This window comes from Acomys minous (genome assembly GCF_964271855.1).
Source record: "Acomys minous genome assembly, chromosome: 8".
Lineage (NCBI taxonomy): Eukaryota > Metazoa > Chordata > Mammalia > Rodentia > Muridae > Acomys > Acomys minous.
In genome coordinates, this window is record NC_140489.1 from 88,651,069 (window position 1) to 88,668,962 (window position 17,894).

Here is a 17,894-nt window from a genome sequence, read left to right on the forward strand (position 1 = left end):
CCATGGCCAAAAGCAACTCAGGGAGGAAAGAAAGGGTTTATTTCACTCACAGTGCCATATAACAGCAGTTCATCTTCAAAAGCAGTCAGGACAGGAACCCAAACAGGACAGGAATCTGGAGGCAGGAGCTGATGCAGGGGCCATGGAGGGATGCTGCTTACTGGCTTGCTCCCCATGGCTTCCTCAGCCTGCTTTCTTATAGACCCTGGGACCTCCAGCCCAGGGACGGCACCACCCACAATATGCTGGGCCCTCCCCTACCAACCACTAATTAGGAAAATGTCCTACAGCTGGATCATATGGAGGCATTTATTTTCTCAATTGAGGTTCCCTCTTTTCAGATAACTAGAGTTTGTGTCAAGTTGATATAAAACTAGCCAGCACATGGTCCAAGAATAAATAAAAAAAAATATTCAAAACTAAAAATAAACTATGGAACTGATGTGGATCCATTGGTAGAGTGTTTGCCTAGCATGTATGAAGCCCTTGATTCCCAGCAAGACATAAACTTGGCATGGTGGTGCATTCCCAGTAATCCTAGCACTCAGGATTTAAGAGGCAGAGGATTATAAGGTTTTTAAAAATATTCATTTATTTATCTATTATGTATACAATGCTCTGCCTGCATGTACACCTGCAGGCCAGAAAAGGGCATCATATCATATTATAGATGGTTGTGAGCCACCATGTGGTTGCTGGGAATTGAACTCAGGACCTCCGGAGGAACAGCCGGCAGCCTGTACGCTTAACCTCTGAGCCATCTCTCCAGCCCAGGGGATCATAAGTTTAAGGGCAAGTGTAGTTGAAGAGTGAATTTGAAGGAAGCCTGTGCTACATGAGATACAAACAAACACCTTCTCCCTTTTTAACTAATGTGGCTCAAACATAGACCAATCAGATGAACATCAGTGCACCCCTTGCTGGAGGACACTGAGACTGAACTGGAGCCCCGATGCTCTCTTTCCAGCCACGTGGAAGGATTCATCCCGTGTCACTTGCCAGCTTATCTGGGTTTTGCCGTGGGAGCCTGAGCCGTCAAGATGTAGTGATGGTGACAGCAGCAATGGTGCTGATCTTAAAACTCAGTGAGCGTTAGCCCAATGCCAGGCCCTTTTTGAGGCCTCTGGATATATGGAGTCTAACCCTCAAAGCCCATCCAGGAAATGTGACTCTCACACCCTGTGTCTAGACACAGGTGCCCTACTCCATAGGCTTGTTCTAACATGACAGAGGGAGCCACCTCCCTTTAAGATGAGTAAAACATACCCAAGTACAACCTGCTCAGTCTGTATAAAGTCTTCAGGGCTGACCCCTGAGTATTTTATAACCAATTGGTGTGTTCTTTCTGGGGAAGACTGTTTCTTCTGGTCATATTATAATCTAAAAAACTAAAAGAAAGCCAGGTGCAGTGATGCATGCCTGTAATCCCAGCACCAGGGAGGTGGATCTCTGTGAGTTCAAGGCTAGCCTTGTCTACTAAGGGAGGCCAGGCCAGCCAAGGCTACACAGAGACACCCTGTCTTGAAAACAAACTAAACTAAACTAAACTAAAATGTAATTTTAAAAAATGAGTAAAATCAGTTGTATGTGCTCCAGTATCCGTTTAAAGCAGGTAGTCTTACTTTCTCTAGAAATTTCTATCTACAATACACACACAATGGGCCACAGAGATGGCTCAGTGGTTAAAATCATTTACTGCTCTTCCAGAGGCCCGGGGTTTGATTCCCAGCAGCCATAAAGCAGCTCAGAACCGTCTGTAACTCCAGTTCGAGGACACTGATAACCCACTCCATGGGACCTGGAAATGTACATGGTGCATAGATATACATACAGGCAAAACACCCACACACATAAATAAATCTAACATAGACACACAGGGCTGGGAAGATGGCCCAATGGGTAAAAGAGCATGCTGTGCAAGTGTGAGGACCTGAGTTCAAGTCCTCCTGCCCCACATAAAAGCTGGGCACACTAATGTGAGCATGTGTAATTCTAGTGTTCCTACAGGGAAATGGATGGAAAATCCAAACAGAAAACAACACAAGAGACTATTTCAAGGTAGAAGGTGAGGACCAATACCTGGGGCTGCCCTCTGATCCACATACACGCCATGGCACATGCACACTTATGTTCACACACACAATAAAATAAAACAAAATACATGTACATACACACAAGCAGGGACTCTGATGAGTGGGAGGTGAATTTATAGACCTCAGTTTCCTGATGCTATAGGAAGGACAGACATTTGTCACCTACTTGGTGCCAGATGGGGCACTAAATACCAGAGTGAATCAAGGGAGGAGGCTGGCCCAGAGGCTGTAGACTCACCGCCCCGGAGGAAACAGAGCTAAGAAGGGGCAAGCCTGAGATTTGAATGTAGGCCTCTCTGGCTTGGAAGCCCCAAGAGTCATAGGAACTAGGGACACACCCCACCCCATCCCGGTCCAGGCAGAATGGGGGAGGTAGGAGGAAGAGCAGTTGGCTTGTCGGCCAGGCACTGGAGGACCAGGTTTACAGCTGGCTGCAGATTGTTTGCTGCAGGCCCTCCCGGCACCATCTGCCCTGGCTTTGTGCCTACCAACCACTGCCTGGAATGAATGTGCTCCATCTGGTCTGGTTTTGGGGGGTCGTGTGTGTGTGTGTGTGTGTGTGTGTGTGTGTGTGTGTGTGTGTATTTGCTTATTTGGGGGACTCAGGAAAACTGAGGCTCCAGGGGTATGTTAGTGGTCCAAGACCAGGGGCAGCCAACCCTAGCTGGGCTAATCGCTCCTTCTCCTAACTGGCCTTGGCTCCCAAGCCTGTATCCCCAGCACTCACACCTAGCAAGGTGCCCTCAGTGTAGATATGGGTGCTAACCGAGCCTCCGGAGAAAATGCCTCGCTCAGTGCTGCCCTTTGGTTTCCCTCGGGGACAGTCTGACATTCACCATGGTGAGCTCTCGCCCCTTTTCCGCACAGCCCAGAGCTAATTGTCCTGATTTCCTTCCAAGAGCAGCCTCTCTGAATTGCCTTTGCAGGCACAATTAGGCAGGTTCAGCTTGACTTTCACACTCCAGCTCTGAAAAAAAAAAAATCAAATCAGCCAGGAAGCGGGTGCCTCTCGGAAGTTCTCTGAGAGCTCCTTTGTGTGATGAACAAAGCACACACATAATTACCTGCTTAGCTGATGAGCTCAGGACCGGGCCTGCTCACAGGAGAATGGGGCCCAGCACCCCACTCCAGCCAGACCCCAGCCCTCCCTTCATTAGCAGAAGCTATTTTTGGAATAGCCAGCCAGGCAGAGAGACCAACACTGTCTCATGGGACATGTGTGGCATGGCAACACCTGGGAGTCCCCTCCCCGTGGGCTACTGTCTAGAACACCCAGACATGAGCTGATAGTGGAGAGAAGCAGTTAAATCCAGTGGCCCAGAGAGGGCGGGGGTGGGGTGGGGGTGGTGGGGTGGTGGGGGGCGGCCTGGGCAAAGTAGCACAGCACATTCAGGTTCAGGCTGAGTCTGCCTGAAATCTAATTGTCTCTGAAGATGTTCCTTGCCCTGTGTAGTGGTGCAATTTATATGCCCTCTTTTTTTCAGTCAGGAGAAAGTAGGAACTTCTAGCCAGCGTTAAGAGAGCAGCAGCTTCCCTGCTAACCTGCTAGGTATCCCCTGCAGGCTGCAGACAATGAAGGCTTTAGTTTGGGTACAGACAATGAAGAAACACTTGCAAACACCAAGGACCAGAGTTTGAAGGCCAGAATGAGGTTGCTGTTTTAAAGATTTATTTATTATTTGTACAGTATTCTGCCTGGATGTGTGCCGATACGCCAGAAGAGGGCACCAGATCTCATTATAGATGGTTGTGAGCCACCATGTGATTGCAGGGAATTGAACTCAGGACCTTCGGAAGAACAGACAGTGCTCTTAACCTCTGAGCCATCTTTCCTGCCCCAGAATGTTTTGTTTTGTAAAGCTAGGAAAGGGGTTGGGGAGATGGCTCAGCCATCAAGAGCACTGGCTGCAAGCTTGATCTTGGCACTCACAACTGTCTCCACTTGTGGGAGATTGGGACCTCTTCTGGCTCCTGCAAGTAATACATGCATGTGGTGCATGGATGCAGACCCAGGCAAAGCATGCATACTCATCAAATAAAAATAAGTGAATGCTTTTTTAAAAGCCAGTAAGGGGGCTTGGGGGCGGGGGCGGGGGGAGTGCTGCACAGGAGGCTCGGTGGCTAAGAAGGTTTTGCTGTGCAAGCCTGGTGACCTGAGCTCAGAACAGAGTGCCGTGTAAAACATGGCCGCACATATCCCAATTACTGCCAGTGTCGTGAAGGGCCGAGACAGGAGGATACAGCCCAGCTCTAAGTGCATTCTGAGACCCTATTTCAGAGCAACGAGGCTCGAAGCCTTAGAGTGGGTCACATTAAGCTTCAAGAACTCAATGGCTCTTCTGGCTCAAAGTTCCAAACAGTGCTACCATCCTCCCCTGAAACAGCGTGGTCAGGTCCGTCAGAGCAAAATTCATTTCTGCGCTACCGATTCTGCTCTGGTTTGCATTCTGTTGCTGGGCTAACCACCGTGACCCAAAGCAACCTGGGGAGGAAAGGGTTATTGCTTCACACAGTGTATAATCCATCATGTGCAGGCAGAGACCTTGAAGGAACGCTGCTTAATGGCTTTCTCCTCGAGATGTGCTCAGCTTGCATTTTTATACAACCCAGGACCACCATTGCTGGGGTGGCACCAACACACAGTGGACTGGGCCCTCCATTATCAGTCCTTAATCTAGAAAATGCCCCACAGACATGCCCACTGATGGAGTCATTTTCTCGATTGGGGTTCCCTTTTCCCAAATGATCCCAGCTTCTGTCAAGTTGACAAAAACAAAACAAAAAACAAACAAAAAACCCAACCCCCCCCAAACAAAACCAAACAACAACAACAACAAAACAAAAACAAAAAACCTCACCAGCACAATGACTATGATGGATGGGAAAGATGAGCGGAAGGTGGGAGAGATGTCGAGGAAAGTTATCTCTTGACTTGCTAAGTGGGTATATGGAATAGGCACAGTAAAAGTGAAGTCTAGAAGACCCTAAGATCTTCAGCCCTGCAGTCCAGAGCCCCAGAGCCAGCGATGGGATTCCAGCACTAGCCTGAGTGGAGGCCAATGTCCATCTCAAGATGAAGGGCAAATCCCACACACAAGTGAGGGCACACAAGTGCACGCACACACACACACACACACACACACACACACACACACCTGAGCGCCACTAACATACCGCTGGAGCCTCAGTTTTCCTGAGTCCCCCAAATGAGCAAACACACACACACACACACACACACACACACACACACACACACACACACACACTTGCAGCAGTGTAGTCATTTGTGTCTTGTTCCAGTACTCAGGAAGCTGTGGCAGGAGGATTGCCAGAAGTTTGAGGCCAGGCTGGCCATATAAGTACTAGGCCAGCCTGGGCTACTTCTTTAGTTACTCCATAAATAAGACCCAATCTGAAGCCAGGTGGTGGTGTCACACGCCTTTCATCCCGACACTCAGGAGACAGAGTACAGGCAGACCTCTGAATTTGAGGCCAGGCTGGTCTACAGAGTGAGTTTCAGGACAGTTAGAGCTTCACAGAGAAACCCCATCTCCAAAACCCAAAACAACAACAACAAAGACCAATCTGGAAAAAAAAATTTTAAGAGAAAAATGGGTTTACAGCTCATGTGCAAATGTGAAAGAGGTGGATCTGCGGGTCCTAGTCTACTGTTGCCTAGGAGAAAAAGAAGGGAAGTAGCTCCAAAGATGATGGCTGCATCCCAAGAAGCCCAGTTCATGGGAGAAGAAAAGACCCTGGAAAAAAACTTGAATTTTTATCCAAGCCACCTGTACAGCAGGGATCCCTGCCTGGCTCTTCTTTCTTCTGGGAGCACTCTTGGATTAGAAGGACCCTCTTTTTTTTTTTTTTTTTTTTTTTACTTTTGTTTTTTGAGACAGGTCTTCTCTGTGTAGCCTTGGCTGTCCTGGAGCTCGCTCTATAGACCAGGCTGGCACTGAACTCAGAAAGATCTGCTTGCCTCTGCCTCCCAAGTGCTGGGACTAAAGGTCTGAACCATGACTGCCCAGCCAAGGAGCCTCCTTACAGGCCTCTTGGTCCTCCTCTGGGATCCCAGAACCTTTGCTGTCCTGTGCAGGCACATAGAGGGGAACAGTTCCAGCAGCTGTGTGGTAGCCTTTATGTTACAGATGGATCTGCAAGTTACCTTTCCAAGCAAGGCTTCTTGTGCCTCGACTCAAAAGCACAGCAGTGCAAACAAGGTCTTCAGTTTTCTGTGAGACTCAGGTGCAAGTTCCACACGCTGTGAATGAGTCATGTGACTCAGGCAAGAGGCAAGGCCTCTGGCCTTTATGGAGCTGTTTGTCCTGAGAGCCAAAGTGCTGAGCTGCCCATGGTGATGTCCTTGGGCAGATGATGTTCCCAGAGGCAGGACCTGACCTCAAGCTCTCGGGAGCTGGGTGGAGGGAATGTCAGGCTCATTTTCACTAGACCCTCTTCTGCAGGGGTGTGGCTGTAAGGAGAGGGTCAGTTACTGGGGATTAGAGTGGGTGGGTGGTACAGACTAACTGTACAAAGAAGGGTAGCCTGGGAGGAACTGTTTCTGGCTCACAGCCATTCAGCAGAGAAAGCTGCACCGAGGAACACAAACTGCTGGACACTAACCTCAAGGCATATGGGGACAGGTAAGCCACATCTGCATGTACAGATGTGGTGTGGGCACAGGGGAAGGCCTGGGATACCTCAGAAAGCCATGGCTGAAGGCATCACCCACTGAAGGGACAGGCAAAGAGACAGCGAAACAATGCCAAAGACAACCCACTGGAGGTTCCTGGAGGTCCTACAGCCCAAGGAAGGGGTGAGGGTTGGGGGAATCCTGAGAGGGGCCAAGTAAGCTAACTAGCTACATCCAAATCCTGGGTGCTGCTGCCCCCTCGTGGCTATGACCAGTAGGACTGTCCCAGGCTGCACTGCTAAGTCTAGAGCCTCCCCAGAGCCTGATCTTGGAGCCTGGTTGCTTTCTGTCTCCTTTGACCATTGACTTATAAGGATGTCGAGGCATACAGAAGCACCTGACTTGCAGTAGGTTACTTAGCACCCAGGAGCCAGGGCCAGAATCTTGATGCTCAAGACTCAGAAACCCTGTCAAGCTTCCGAGTTAAATGAGATAAACTACAAATGTTTTTTAAATAGGTTCCAGGTAATACCTTAAGTCTCGATTGCTAAATACGGCCTCCCCGACTAAACACCAAGAGTTGAACTTGCACAGCTGCCAAGACAGGTTGGGAGCTGGAAGGACCAGGCCATACTACAAGCAGCCTAGACCTTAGCATACGGGCCGCCTACTAGAGGCATACTCCTGCCTAGAGACTCTTAGCCCAGCTTCCTAGGCCTTCTCCCAAGCAGAGGACATCAGTTGTCAAGCATGGAGACCCAGCAGGGTCCACCTTAGAAACACTTTAGGTAGCTGGGTAGTGGTGGTACATCTGTTTAATACCAGCACTAGGGAGGCTTAAGCAGGAGGCTCTCTGAGTTCAAGGCCAGCCTGGGCTACATAAGATCCGTCTCTCACCAACACCAACAATGTTTTAGATGTGGAGCTAGGGATGTCCTAGTTATTAGCTATTCTGTAGCTGTGATAGAACACTGGCCAAAAGTAACTTGAGGGGAAAGGGTTTGTTTGGCTCACAGACCACCACAGAGGGAAGCCAGGTCAGGAGCTCAAGGCAGGAACCTCAAGGCAACAACTGGAATAGAAACCACAGAGAAAAATGCAGAGGTGCCACTTAATGTTGGGCTCTGCAAGCCCTGCCTGTGGCAAATCCTAGAGGCAGCTCTGGCTGGCTCCCACTGTAGATGAGGCAGGTGCAGAGGCAGGCGCTCTGTGCCTAACAAGGATGGGGCCCAGTCTCAGCAGGGTCTGTCCAGCTCCCAGCTCAACTCAGTCCATGGCAGGAACTTGGCTGAATTCCAGGGCTACAGGTGCTCTGGTCTACCCTTGCCTTGCAAGAACGATGTCCAGAGTTTGATCCCAGCACCCACATAACAACCCAGTGGCAGGGGCCTGAAATCCCAGAGCTGGAGACAGGAACCCTAGGGCTTGCTGGCGAGCCGGTATAGCCACCAGTGAGCCCCTGGGTCTGAGAGGGCCTGTCTGGACTAGGAGTCAGTGGAGAGAAGGGGAATAGGGAGTCATTGGGGCTGTGAGCTGCCAGCATCTCTCACGGTCTAGAGTTCTATCTCAAGGGACTTCGAGTAATACAAGGACACCTGATATCCTCCTCTGGCCCTGCATGCATGCATGTATTGCAGACCCCTCTCCTGATACACATACATAAACATACATTATACCTGGACAGCTAGAACATATTTAATGACTGTTACATATTTATATTTAATGGATTTTAGTCATGCCATAACCTTAAATCATTTTACTCTCCTAAAAATAAAATGAAGAGTCAGGCGAGGTGGTGCATGCCTTTAATCCTAGCACTTGAGAAGCAAATGCAGGTGGAGCACTGTGAGTTCGAGGCCAGCCTGGTCTACAAAAGTGTGTCCAGAATAATCAGGACTGTTACACAGAGAAACCCTGTCTCGATAAACGAAACAAAACCCAACAAACAAAAATAAAATGAAGAACTGGTCAAGGAAGATATTGGAGGTCGGACTCTGGCCTCCACATGCTTATGTGCACACACATGTATAAGCACTCATACAAGCATACACGCACACACATACATAATCTAAAGATAAAAATTGTTTCAGAATGCTGGGTATGAATCTTAGTATTCACTCAGGAGACTGAGGCAGAAGGATGATAAACTCAAGGTTACGGCTGAATCCCACTGAGACTCTTAAAAGAATTTGAAAGCTGGGCGGTGGTGGTACACGCCTCACGCCTTTAATCCGAGCACTCGGGAGGCAGAGGCAGGTGGATCGCTGAGTTTGAGGCCAGCCTGGTCTACAAAGTTAGTCCAGGACAGTCCAGGGTACACAGAGCAACCCTGTCTCAAAAAACAAAAAAATTGAAAGCCAGGTGTGGTGGTACACACCTTTAATCCTAGCACTCGGGAGTCAGAGGCTGGTGGATCTCTGTGAGTTCAAGGCCAGCCTGGTCTACAGAGTTCCAGGACAGCCAAGGCTACAGAGGCCTTGGCTAAAAAAAAAAAGTACTTGAGAACTAAGTCAGGGTTGCCTTCTGTCCCATCAAGCATGAGTATGCCTGTCTCCCAGAACTGACCAATCTCTCACTCCATGAGATGTTTCTCCAGGTGTCAAAAACCTTCAGGACTCTGTACTTGGGGGCTGGAGAGTTGGCTTGCTGGTTAAATGCACTAGCTGCTCTTGCAGAGGGCCTAGGTTCCAGAACTCCCCTCTGGAGTCCTCTTCTGGTCTCCTCAGGTAGACCCATAGATACATCACCAATTAGAGGGCAGCCTGAAAACAAATTCTAGAGTAGCATAGCGACCCTAGCAAAACCAAGTTGTTCGTCCTGTGAATTCCACACTGGCTTTTCCAGCCATTTCAGCTTGCATCTGTATAGAGCTTAGTCTGAAGAAAACGACTATGTCCTCTCCCATTTGTCCCTTACTTTCAGAATTGTTCCCAGTAACAATAATCATGCGATTATTAGAATTTTCACCCATGCAAACTGAACTCCGCTGAAGACCTTAATTTCCCCCAGGTTATTATAACCCAGGGCCAGGGTGGGGCCCATCCACCCTTGTAAATCAAGTTCCCACGTGAGCCTACTGGCACTGCTGCTGGAAGGGACACCGCCTTTAACCATCAAAGGCTTCACTGCATTTCTTCTCTCCCAACCCAAGCCACACTCTGTGGTTCCCAAACAAGCCATAGCCATGTCTGGGAAAGGAGGCACTTGGTCAAATGTCTTTAAGATCTTGAAGAGGAAGCAGCTCTTGAGAAGGGTTAAGTGTGACACCCACCCCGCCCCACCCTGTGTAGAAGGTACATGTAGCACAGGCTTCAGACCTGTGGGCAGCCCTCCACTCCACAGCACACAGGTCTGTGGCTTTACTCAGGCTACATCTAACTCTGAGGTCAGGTCTGTTGTGCAGCTCACACTAGTGACTCCCAGTGCTGGGAATTATAGGATAGGACAGCTGTTCCTCCTGAGCTACAGGTTCACTTCCAGGAGGCAGCAGGTGTATAAATGAGTGAGGCTATGGTCAAAGGTCAAGGTAGAGATTTACAACACAGTAATTGCTGTTGAATTTATTACAGGAAGTTGACTGCTGAATGATGATACTTCCAACTGTTACAAGCCATGTCAATGATTTTGAGGGTTTCTACAGGCAGGTTCAAAGAGCCTCAGATACCTTCCCTGGGAAGCGGGCAAGCCAACAGGTTGCTAGGCAGATGACAATCCTCACCAACAGGCTCTGGGCACCAAGCTCACAAACCACAAACACTCAGGGTCGGGGCTGGCTGAGCAGACTGATGCTCTGCAGAGGCACAGCCTTGTCCAACTCTCTGCTGTGATACAGTGGCCTGTGCAGAAGGCCCTGTGTACCTTTTTAAAGTGATACTTGCAAACATTCCGGATGCCCAATTATTTCAAGATACTTTATTTTCAAAAATGGGTCACAACATAAGCTTTTGGCCCATTCTGCCAATGTACAAGCTACAAATGCTTGCTCAGCAGCTGAGGGGGCACTCGTTAGTATCATGTCTGAAAAGTGAATAAAAATCCATATAAAACAAATATTCAAAGTTTCCATAGGAACACAGGTAAGTGTGACCCCATCTCCTAGCCTTCCATACTGCATTGGTGCTGACCCTACTCTTAAAAGACATTCCAAAACTAGCATAATTAAGTTAAATGGTGCCCCCAAATCCCTTAATTCAAGCTAAACTTGCAGGTAAGAGCTACAAGAGTGGCATCTACACATTGATACTAGCAGAAGCACAGGCTGCTGGGTGACGGTCCATCCCACTCTCCTGGGCACAAGACAGGGGCAGAGCGCCAATGTCCTGCTCCTCCACTTCCGGCGGGAAGCCATGGCTCTGGATCTGCTTCATGAGTTGCCTGAAACAAAGAAGAGTTATGTTCAAACCCAAGTCCTGCCAAACCATGCAGCCTCCCAAGAGAGCTCATGACAACACACTTTGTTGTCACACCACCAGGAAGCAATCCAATGTATCACTGATTAATAAAGGAAACCACAGGTCACATATGCTAACTTGAATAGTGTAATTATATTAATATTCTAGTTGCAAAGGAATCTTTTAGTTCTAAGACCTTTCCTAGTATTCTAGAACTCTTCCATTTGCCTGTATTTAACTCAAGGTAAAACAATTTATCAATTAGACAAGAACAAATTCACAATACTTTTTTGGAGACAGGCTAACTTCAAACAAGTTATAATCAAGCCTGACCCTCAAATGACCCTTCTCCCCCGCCCATACTGCTTTTTCCCGTGTGTGTGTGTGTGTGTGTGTGTGTGTGTGTGTGTGTGTGTGTGTGTGTGTGTGTGTACACACCAGAGGTAGAATCCAAGGTTCCTGGCTCACTGTAGGCACATTATACCACCAGTGCACAACCAGAAGAAGCACAAGTAGACACAATCTTACCACATTGGCCGTGACATTACGTAGTAGATGGTTGGCCTCTGGAACCCATTGAAAGTAGAAGCAGCAGCAACGGTGTATGCACCCATGTTCTCAAAGAGCATCCAGTCACCCACATGCATCTCAGGCAGGTTACAGCGCTCCACGATCCGGTCAAGGCCATCACATGTTGGTCCCCAGATGCTGGATGAGTAATACTTCTCATCTGGCTTGGGTCTCTGTATGAAGACATTGCTCCTTAGTATCCCTGAATCCTGTCCATCTCTCACTGCTACAGTGACCATGCTCAGAACTTACCTTCTGCAGCAGGGGCTTCACATGTGCATGATCATAAAGAATGCAGTTAAACGATCCATATACTCCATCATTCACATAATACATGAAGGTTTGCTCACTTGACTCGTCTTCATCTAGAAAAACAGATCACCCTTGATTACCATCCAGCATATCACCTTTTACCAGTTACCCTCCCTGACTCATCCTCATCACCACATACCGTCAGAGCCAGTCTGCTCCTTCCATACGGTTTTCTTGGCAATGATATTGACTGCAAGCGTGAAAGCTGAAGCGACATAATATCTGCCTGGCTCGGCTATGATTTTCACTCCAGAGTCTGCTGGGAAGTACTTGTCCAGAGCTGGGTTGATGACACTGGTGATCTAAGAGTGAGAGGAGAGCAGCCACTGTTATGCTGTTCACACAGAGGACAAAGATCATACTGCTGTGTAAGGAACAGGACATGACAGGAGCCTGGGCTCTGGCATCAGGAGACTTGTCATCAGGCAAAAAAAGCAACATAAACATCTCCCTGGAAGCCAGTACACCATTTCCCATCCCCTCTCAGGACAGTCTCTGCCTTGTCAAGATATTGTGGATATTGTTTTATTAAGTAGTACAAAACAAATTACAAAAGCTGGGCCAAGTGCCAAAATAATTGTTTAGCAAATACATGCCAACTTTTTCCCCCCAAGTCAGGGTTTCTCTGACTTGGCTCGAGCCCTGGCTGGACTCGAACTCATGGTGATCCACCTGCCTCTGGGATTAAAGGAATGTGCCGCCACACCCAGTGGCTTCACTTTCTGAGACTGAACATCAGATAGATATGGGAGCCAGGGATGGTGGGACAAGCTGAGGCAGAATTAACTTCAAGGCCAGTATCAAATATAAAAATGAACAAGTCATTGGAAACACAATGCCACTTATTCTATTTGTTTGGCCCCTTTGGGCATCAGTAAAAACATTTAGATTTTATACTACAGATGAATAGCACTTGCTCTATATAAAATATCCTCTGTAGGTTATTAATGCTGTAAATTACCTCTTCAAATTTAAGCTTCGTATCCTCAGATCCAGGAAAGCCACCACCAATATCAAGCAGATCCATGCTGAAGCCAACTTCTGTCTACAGCAAAGAAAATTCAGAAGTCAAATTGCCAGATTCACAAGTATAAATGCACACAGCAGATGGTTTTAAAATCTGTTATAGAGAGAAGGCTTCATTACAGACTCAGTTACTTCAGACACCAACCTCCCCCAAGCAATGAGTCACATATACTCACTCCCATGTCAAAGACACAGCGGGCATCCGACACAGCCTGCACGAAGGTCTCAGGATCAGTACATCCACTGCCCACATGGAAGCTGAAATCAAAAGAAACAGGATGCTGTTTTTTGACTAGGTCTCAAAATGAGACAAGGCCTAGAAAAGACGGCAGCTTAACGTCTTAGCTTATGTCACTGAGCTCTCACCTGACACCGATGACATTAATATTTAGCTCTTTTGCCCGTTCCAAGAGAAGCCTGCTAGTTTTGAGTGTGGCACCAAACTTAACACTGAGGCGACAAACTGCTTTGGAATCGTCAGTGGCAATCCGCAAAACCAACCTAGGTGGACAGAAATGTGTCAAGTAAGTGTTCCACACACACTCACCCAGACTCAGGAGAGCCCTGAATGCAAGTGCTACTGCTGTGGGGTTTAGCTTAGTTCTCCTACGGCCAGGAACACATTGAGGATGTGAGCTTGCCCGACAAGGCCCAACCTTTGCACTCAACCAGGACTCACTTTGCCTTTGGATGCGCTCTGGCGACTTTCATCAACTCAATTTCACTGTCAAAAGTCATCATCTGGACTCCATTACTGGCAGCATACTTGATTTGAGACACTTGCTTACAAGGGTTTGCATAGATAACCCTCTCTGGAGGCACCCCAAGCCCCTGCACCAACTGTATTTCAGTCTGAAAGAGAACACTGGTGTTGAGATGTATAGACTGAATAAGCTGTCATGTGACCCCAGCCCACTAACACTTACTGCCCAAAAGACACACAACTGATGCCTGCCGAGGGGTGAGCAGGCTTACCTTGCTTGCACAGTCAAATCCTGTCCCAATGGCTGCCAGGGTGTTCACTATGGCTCTGCTGTCATTACACTTGACTGCATAAAAGGGCATGACACGAGGAAGAGCTTTCCGCCATCTTAGATGCTTCTTTAGAATATCTCCAAGGTCCGCAACATAAAAAGCATCCTTATCATCCTAGAACAAAAGTGGGTTCAGGAACTTCATTAGCCGTCCTGAGGACTCTCTTCTCCCTTCCGCCAATCCTAGCCCTGTGAGCAGTCACTAACAGGGCATCACCATTATCACTGGGCAATGGCAAGCCATGAAGACATGCTCACTCATGGTGCTACGAACTTAGCAGAGCTGAGACAGTGGGCTTCCCATACTTACAGAGGAAGAAACTTCATTAATTTTCTGGTCCAGGATGTCCTTGGCGGTAAAGCCTTCATCAAGGATATGGCAGTCAGACTCTTCCTTAGTAAAGCTGTTCATGGTTGTCAATGTGCCTTCTGAAACAGAACAAGCTACAAATGAGGGCGAGTTCACTCAAAGCCTTAGCAAGGACTCTCACAACAAACTCACAGGTATAAAGTGATTATTACTTACACAGAATCCTAGAGATGGAATTAAGTTATTGTCAGCTCCTCACGAGGCAAGTTATCCAGGAACTCTGAACAGGTTCTAATGAACAGAAACAAAAGATGCTATCTCCTTTGGAATCTTACCACTAAAGACTAGATAGTGCAACAGCATACCCAAGTAAGCAGGCAGGATAAAGACCATCAGTGGGGTAGGAATCCCAGTGCCTAGGTGAGTGGCCCCAAACCTCTGCAGTCCCCAAATACAGATTCCACACTGTTCAAAGCTCAACGAACCTGGGACATCTCAGTACCTGTCCCTCTCCAAAACGGAATGTGGGTCTATGAAGCTCATCTGCACACAGCCCACTGGCTGGCACTGTTAGTATATTCCGCATTCCTATCTGCCTTATTTCTGAGCCAAGCCAGCTCTTTAGAAACTTCAAATGGCACAGGAATTACATGCAGCCCTGGAAACATCTTATCCTTCCCACTTTGACTAAGTTATGCTGAATTATTTTTTAGTGAATACAGTGCATCATCGGGTATCTAGAGCACTCAAACTTAGTGAGCAATCCATCAAAAATTTCCATACGAAAACTTCCATGCCATGGTAGCATTAAAAAAAAAAAGCCAAAACCTTCAAATAAAAATTTTATTTATTTATTGTTAGTTACTGTTATCACAGTCAGTACTCTAGAGCCTGTACTGCCTACCAAATGAGAACTTGTGGGAATCCGAAGTGTTCTCAGGTGCCATCTAATATCCCCTTAGTTATGGCTAATAACCTTATGGAAGGGATTTTTTTGGCTTACTTTATGATTAACAAAAATAAGCAAAATCACCACGCTGAATAAGATTCTATCTTGCCCTTACGAAATGGACACCAGAGAGTGGCCAGGTAAAAGTTTCTCTTTTTTCCCACTGTGTGACCCACTTCAGTGCCAGCAGCCTACAGACACAGAGGCTGGGCAATGGTTAGGAGCCACAGTTTGCTCTAGCATGGGACACTATGAGAGGCCCAGGGGGACGAGCCTACCATAAATCCAAATCCATGCATGGTAAAGCACACTTTAAGCCTCAAATTTAATGAGACTTTTGGCACTGTCAACTTCATTAGTTGCCTAAACCACTCGTAAGTGAGGCTTATAGACCAGCGCCAGGCAACTCATATGTATACCATTTACAACTGATGAACAGGCTCTGGCGTAACTGTAATTTTAGGTCTTGTCAAGTACTTTTCAGGCAACTTTCAGGCTTAAACCTGAAAAGCTGTCTTTGAAATACCACTTAGTACTATTTTGCTTTTCTGTATCTTTTAACGTTTTTCCTAAATAATACATAAAATCTGGGGGGGGGGGGGACCGTTGCTAACGGCGTAGCTAAATTGTGTTAAACAATTAGCACAAGAGAGTAACTCTGGAAGAGATACAAGCCAATTAAAAAAAAAATTCCAGTCAAATTCTGCCGGATCATAGATTTGAATAAAACAAGCCACAGCATTCTTTGTCCCCTTCCAGACATTCCTGACAGGCTCTGCTCCCCACTTTCACCAGTTACTGAGGCTTCTAAAGGTGCTTGCCGGACAGCCGGGAGCCAGGCTTCCCCTAAACCATTAAGTCATTCGAGGCGGTCTAACTAATTCCAAGTCACAGCGGGTGGTAATTCATCAGCAGTGACTCCCAGACTAAATTAAGTCTTGCAACTTCTACTTCGGGTCAACGGCTCTGTTCTGTACACGTAGCGAAACTAAAGAAAGCAGGCAGCAGGAAACTGCAGGGCGGCTGCTCGCGCCCGCACTCCCCCTGCACCTGCCGCGGGCTTGCCCTCCATCATCGCACCGGCTGGTGGAGCGCCGAGCCGGGCTGATGCGGTGCGGGCTCCCGTGGGCGACCCGAAGGCTTGCAGCCAAGGGCCAGGAGCCGCTGCCTTCCAGATGGCTGCCCGCAAGGTCACCGGCCCCCGGCCACGTGTCCCCTGCTGCCGGCCGCAGTCTGGGCCTCCCGACACGTGGCCGCACATCCGTCCCGCGCCCAGCTCACCTCACAGTCCGCTGGCGCCGCTGACCGGCCCCATGGAGACGCCGCCGCCGAACCCCGAGGAGCGCCCGGCCGCCCGCCGCCGCCCCGTCAGCCGCCTCTTCGAGCCCGCCGCAGACGCCGGCCCGAGGTGGCGCCGAGCTGCTGGCTGAGGGGGGCCGGCGGCGGCGGCTGCAAGGACTGACAAAGCCCGACGGCGCGACGCGCGGTTACTTATACCCCGAGCACGTCGTCATGGAGACGCACCAGCTCAAACCAGCCGCGATCGGTTCCGGCCGGGAGGCGCGGGGGAGGGGCGGGGGCTCGGTGGCGGCCAACCCGGGTCCCGGAGCCTGGGGCGGGAGGCGCGGGCCGGGCGCGTCAGTAGGGCGGGGCACCGCGCGTGCCCGCCCACCTGCCCATCCGCCCGCGCCCCGGGCCTCCACCGGCGCGCACCGCCCGCCCTCGTGCCGGACACGCCCTGCGGCAGGCTCGCGCACGCGCAAAACACGCCAAGAGTCTTGCCAGCCAGCACGCCGCAGGGCCCAGCACGCAGCGGGCCGGAGTCGACCAGTGCATGCGCACAACGCTCCTGGTCGCCTGCCTACCCTCCTATCCGTCACCCCAACTCCAAAACCCCGTGGCTGGGCCAAGGCTTGGACGACCAAAGAAACTATTTCTTGGCTTTGCATTGAGCGCGCGGTTTTCCCTTAGCAAGGGCATGCGGGATCGCGGGTGCAAGCCGAGGATGGATGGGGCCGTGAGTTGTGTGCGGGTCACGTAAACTTCGCGGCGCAGACTGACCCTGCTTCCCGGCACCGTGCGTCTCTCGATGAAGCTTGATGGTAGACACCAGCACGCTAGCAGAGTCTGGAGGGCCACTCCGTGTTATGTTGGTGTCTTCCAACTAAATGGTAGGCACCGGTTGCATGCTAAGATACGCCTTCTATTTAAGCGTACTTGCGTGTTAGGGGCGTGGTAAGAGGATGTAGCGTTCTGAGCTACCCACCGCCCCTTACTCTGTTGGAAGGAGTTAACATTCAGGCCAACTGCAACTATTACACTTTGAGAAGTCTCGACTTGAAAAGCGTCTAGGCAGTGAATTTGTATCCACCAAAGTTAACATAGATAGGGAACAAGCGGGACTGATTGGACACTTACATATTCAGTATTGGAAAGACACAAGTACTCCACATTTGTTACTGTGTATACGGTGCTAATGGTTTGTTCTAAGTGGAAACCCTTCTCCCAGCCCAGATGCTAGGATACCAGGATACCAGCAAAAACTAACTACAGCAAAGCAAACAAAGATGTCTTTA

General features: G+C 49.0%; 1 protein-coding gene across 2 annotated transcripts; it reads right to left on the reverse strand.

The window, feature by feature from the left end:
- Positions 1-10,247: 10,247 nt before the first annotated feature.
- Positions 10,248-17,527, reverse strand: ODC1 (ornithine decarboxylase 1). 2 transcript variants are annotated; one of them, XM_084791384.1, is made up of 12 exons: positions 17,380-17,527; positions 14,586-14,660; positions 14,370-14,488; positions 14,001-14,174; positions 13,705-13,877; positions 13,392-13,526; positions 13,202-13,283; positions 12,961-13,044; positions 12,139-12,301; positions 11,940-12,052; positions 11,646-11,860; positions 10,248-11,100 (listed from the first exon to the last, which is right to left on the reverse strand). In XM_084791384.1, exons 3-12 carry the CDS (start codon positions 14,469-14,471, stop codon positions 10,956-10,958), a joined length of 1,386 nt encoding a protein of 461 aa, XP_084647510.1. In that variant the 5' UTR covers positions 14,472-14,488; positions 14,586-14,660; positions 17,380-17,527; the 3' UTR covers positions 10,248-10,955. The 2 variants fall into 2 exon arrangements, with proteins under 2 accessions (XP_084647510.1, XP_084647509.1); XM_084791383.1 differs by lacking the exon at positions 17,380-17,527 and adding an exon at positions 16,600-16,758.
- Between the last annotated feature and the right edge of the window lie 367 nt (positions 17,528-17,894).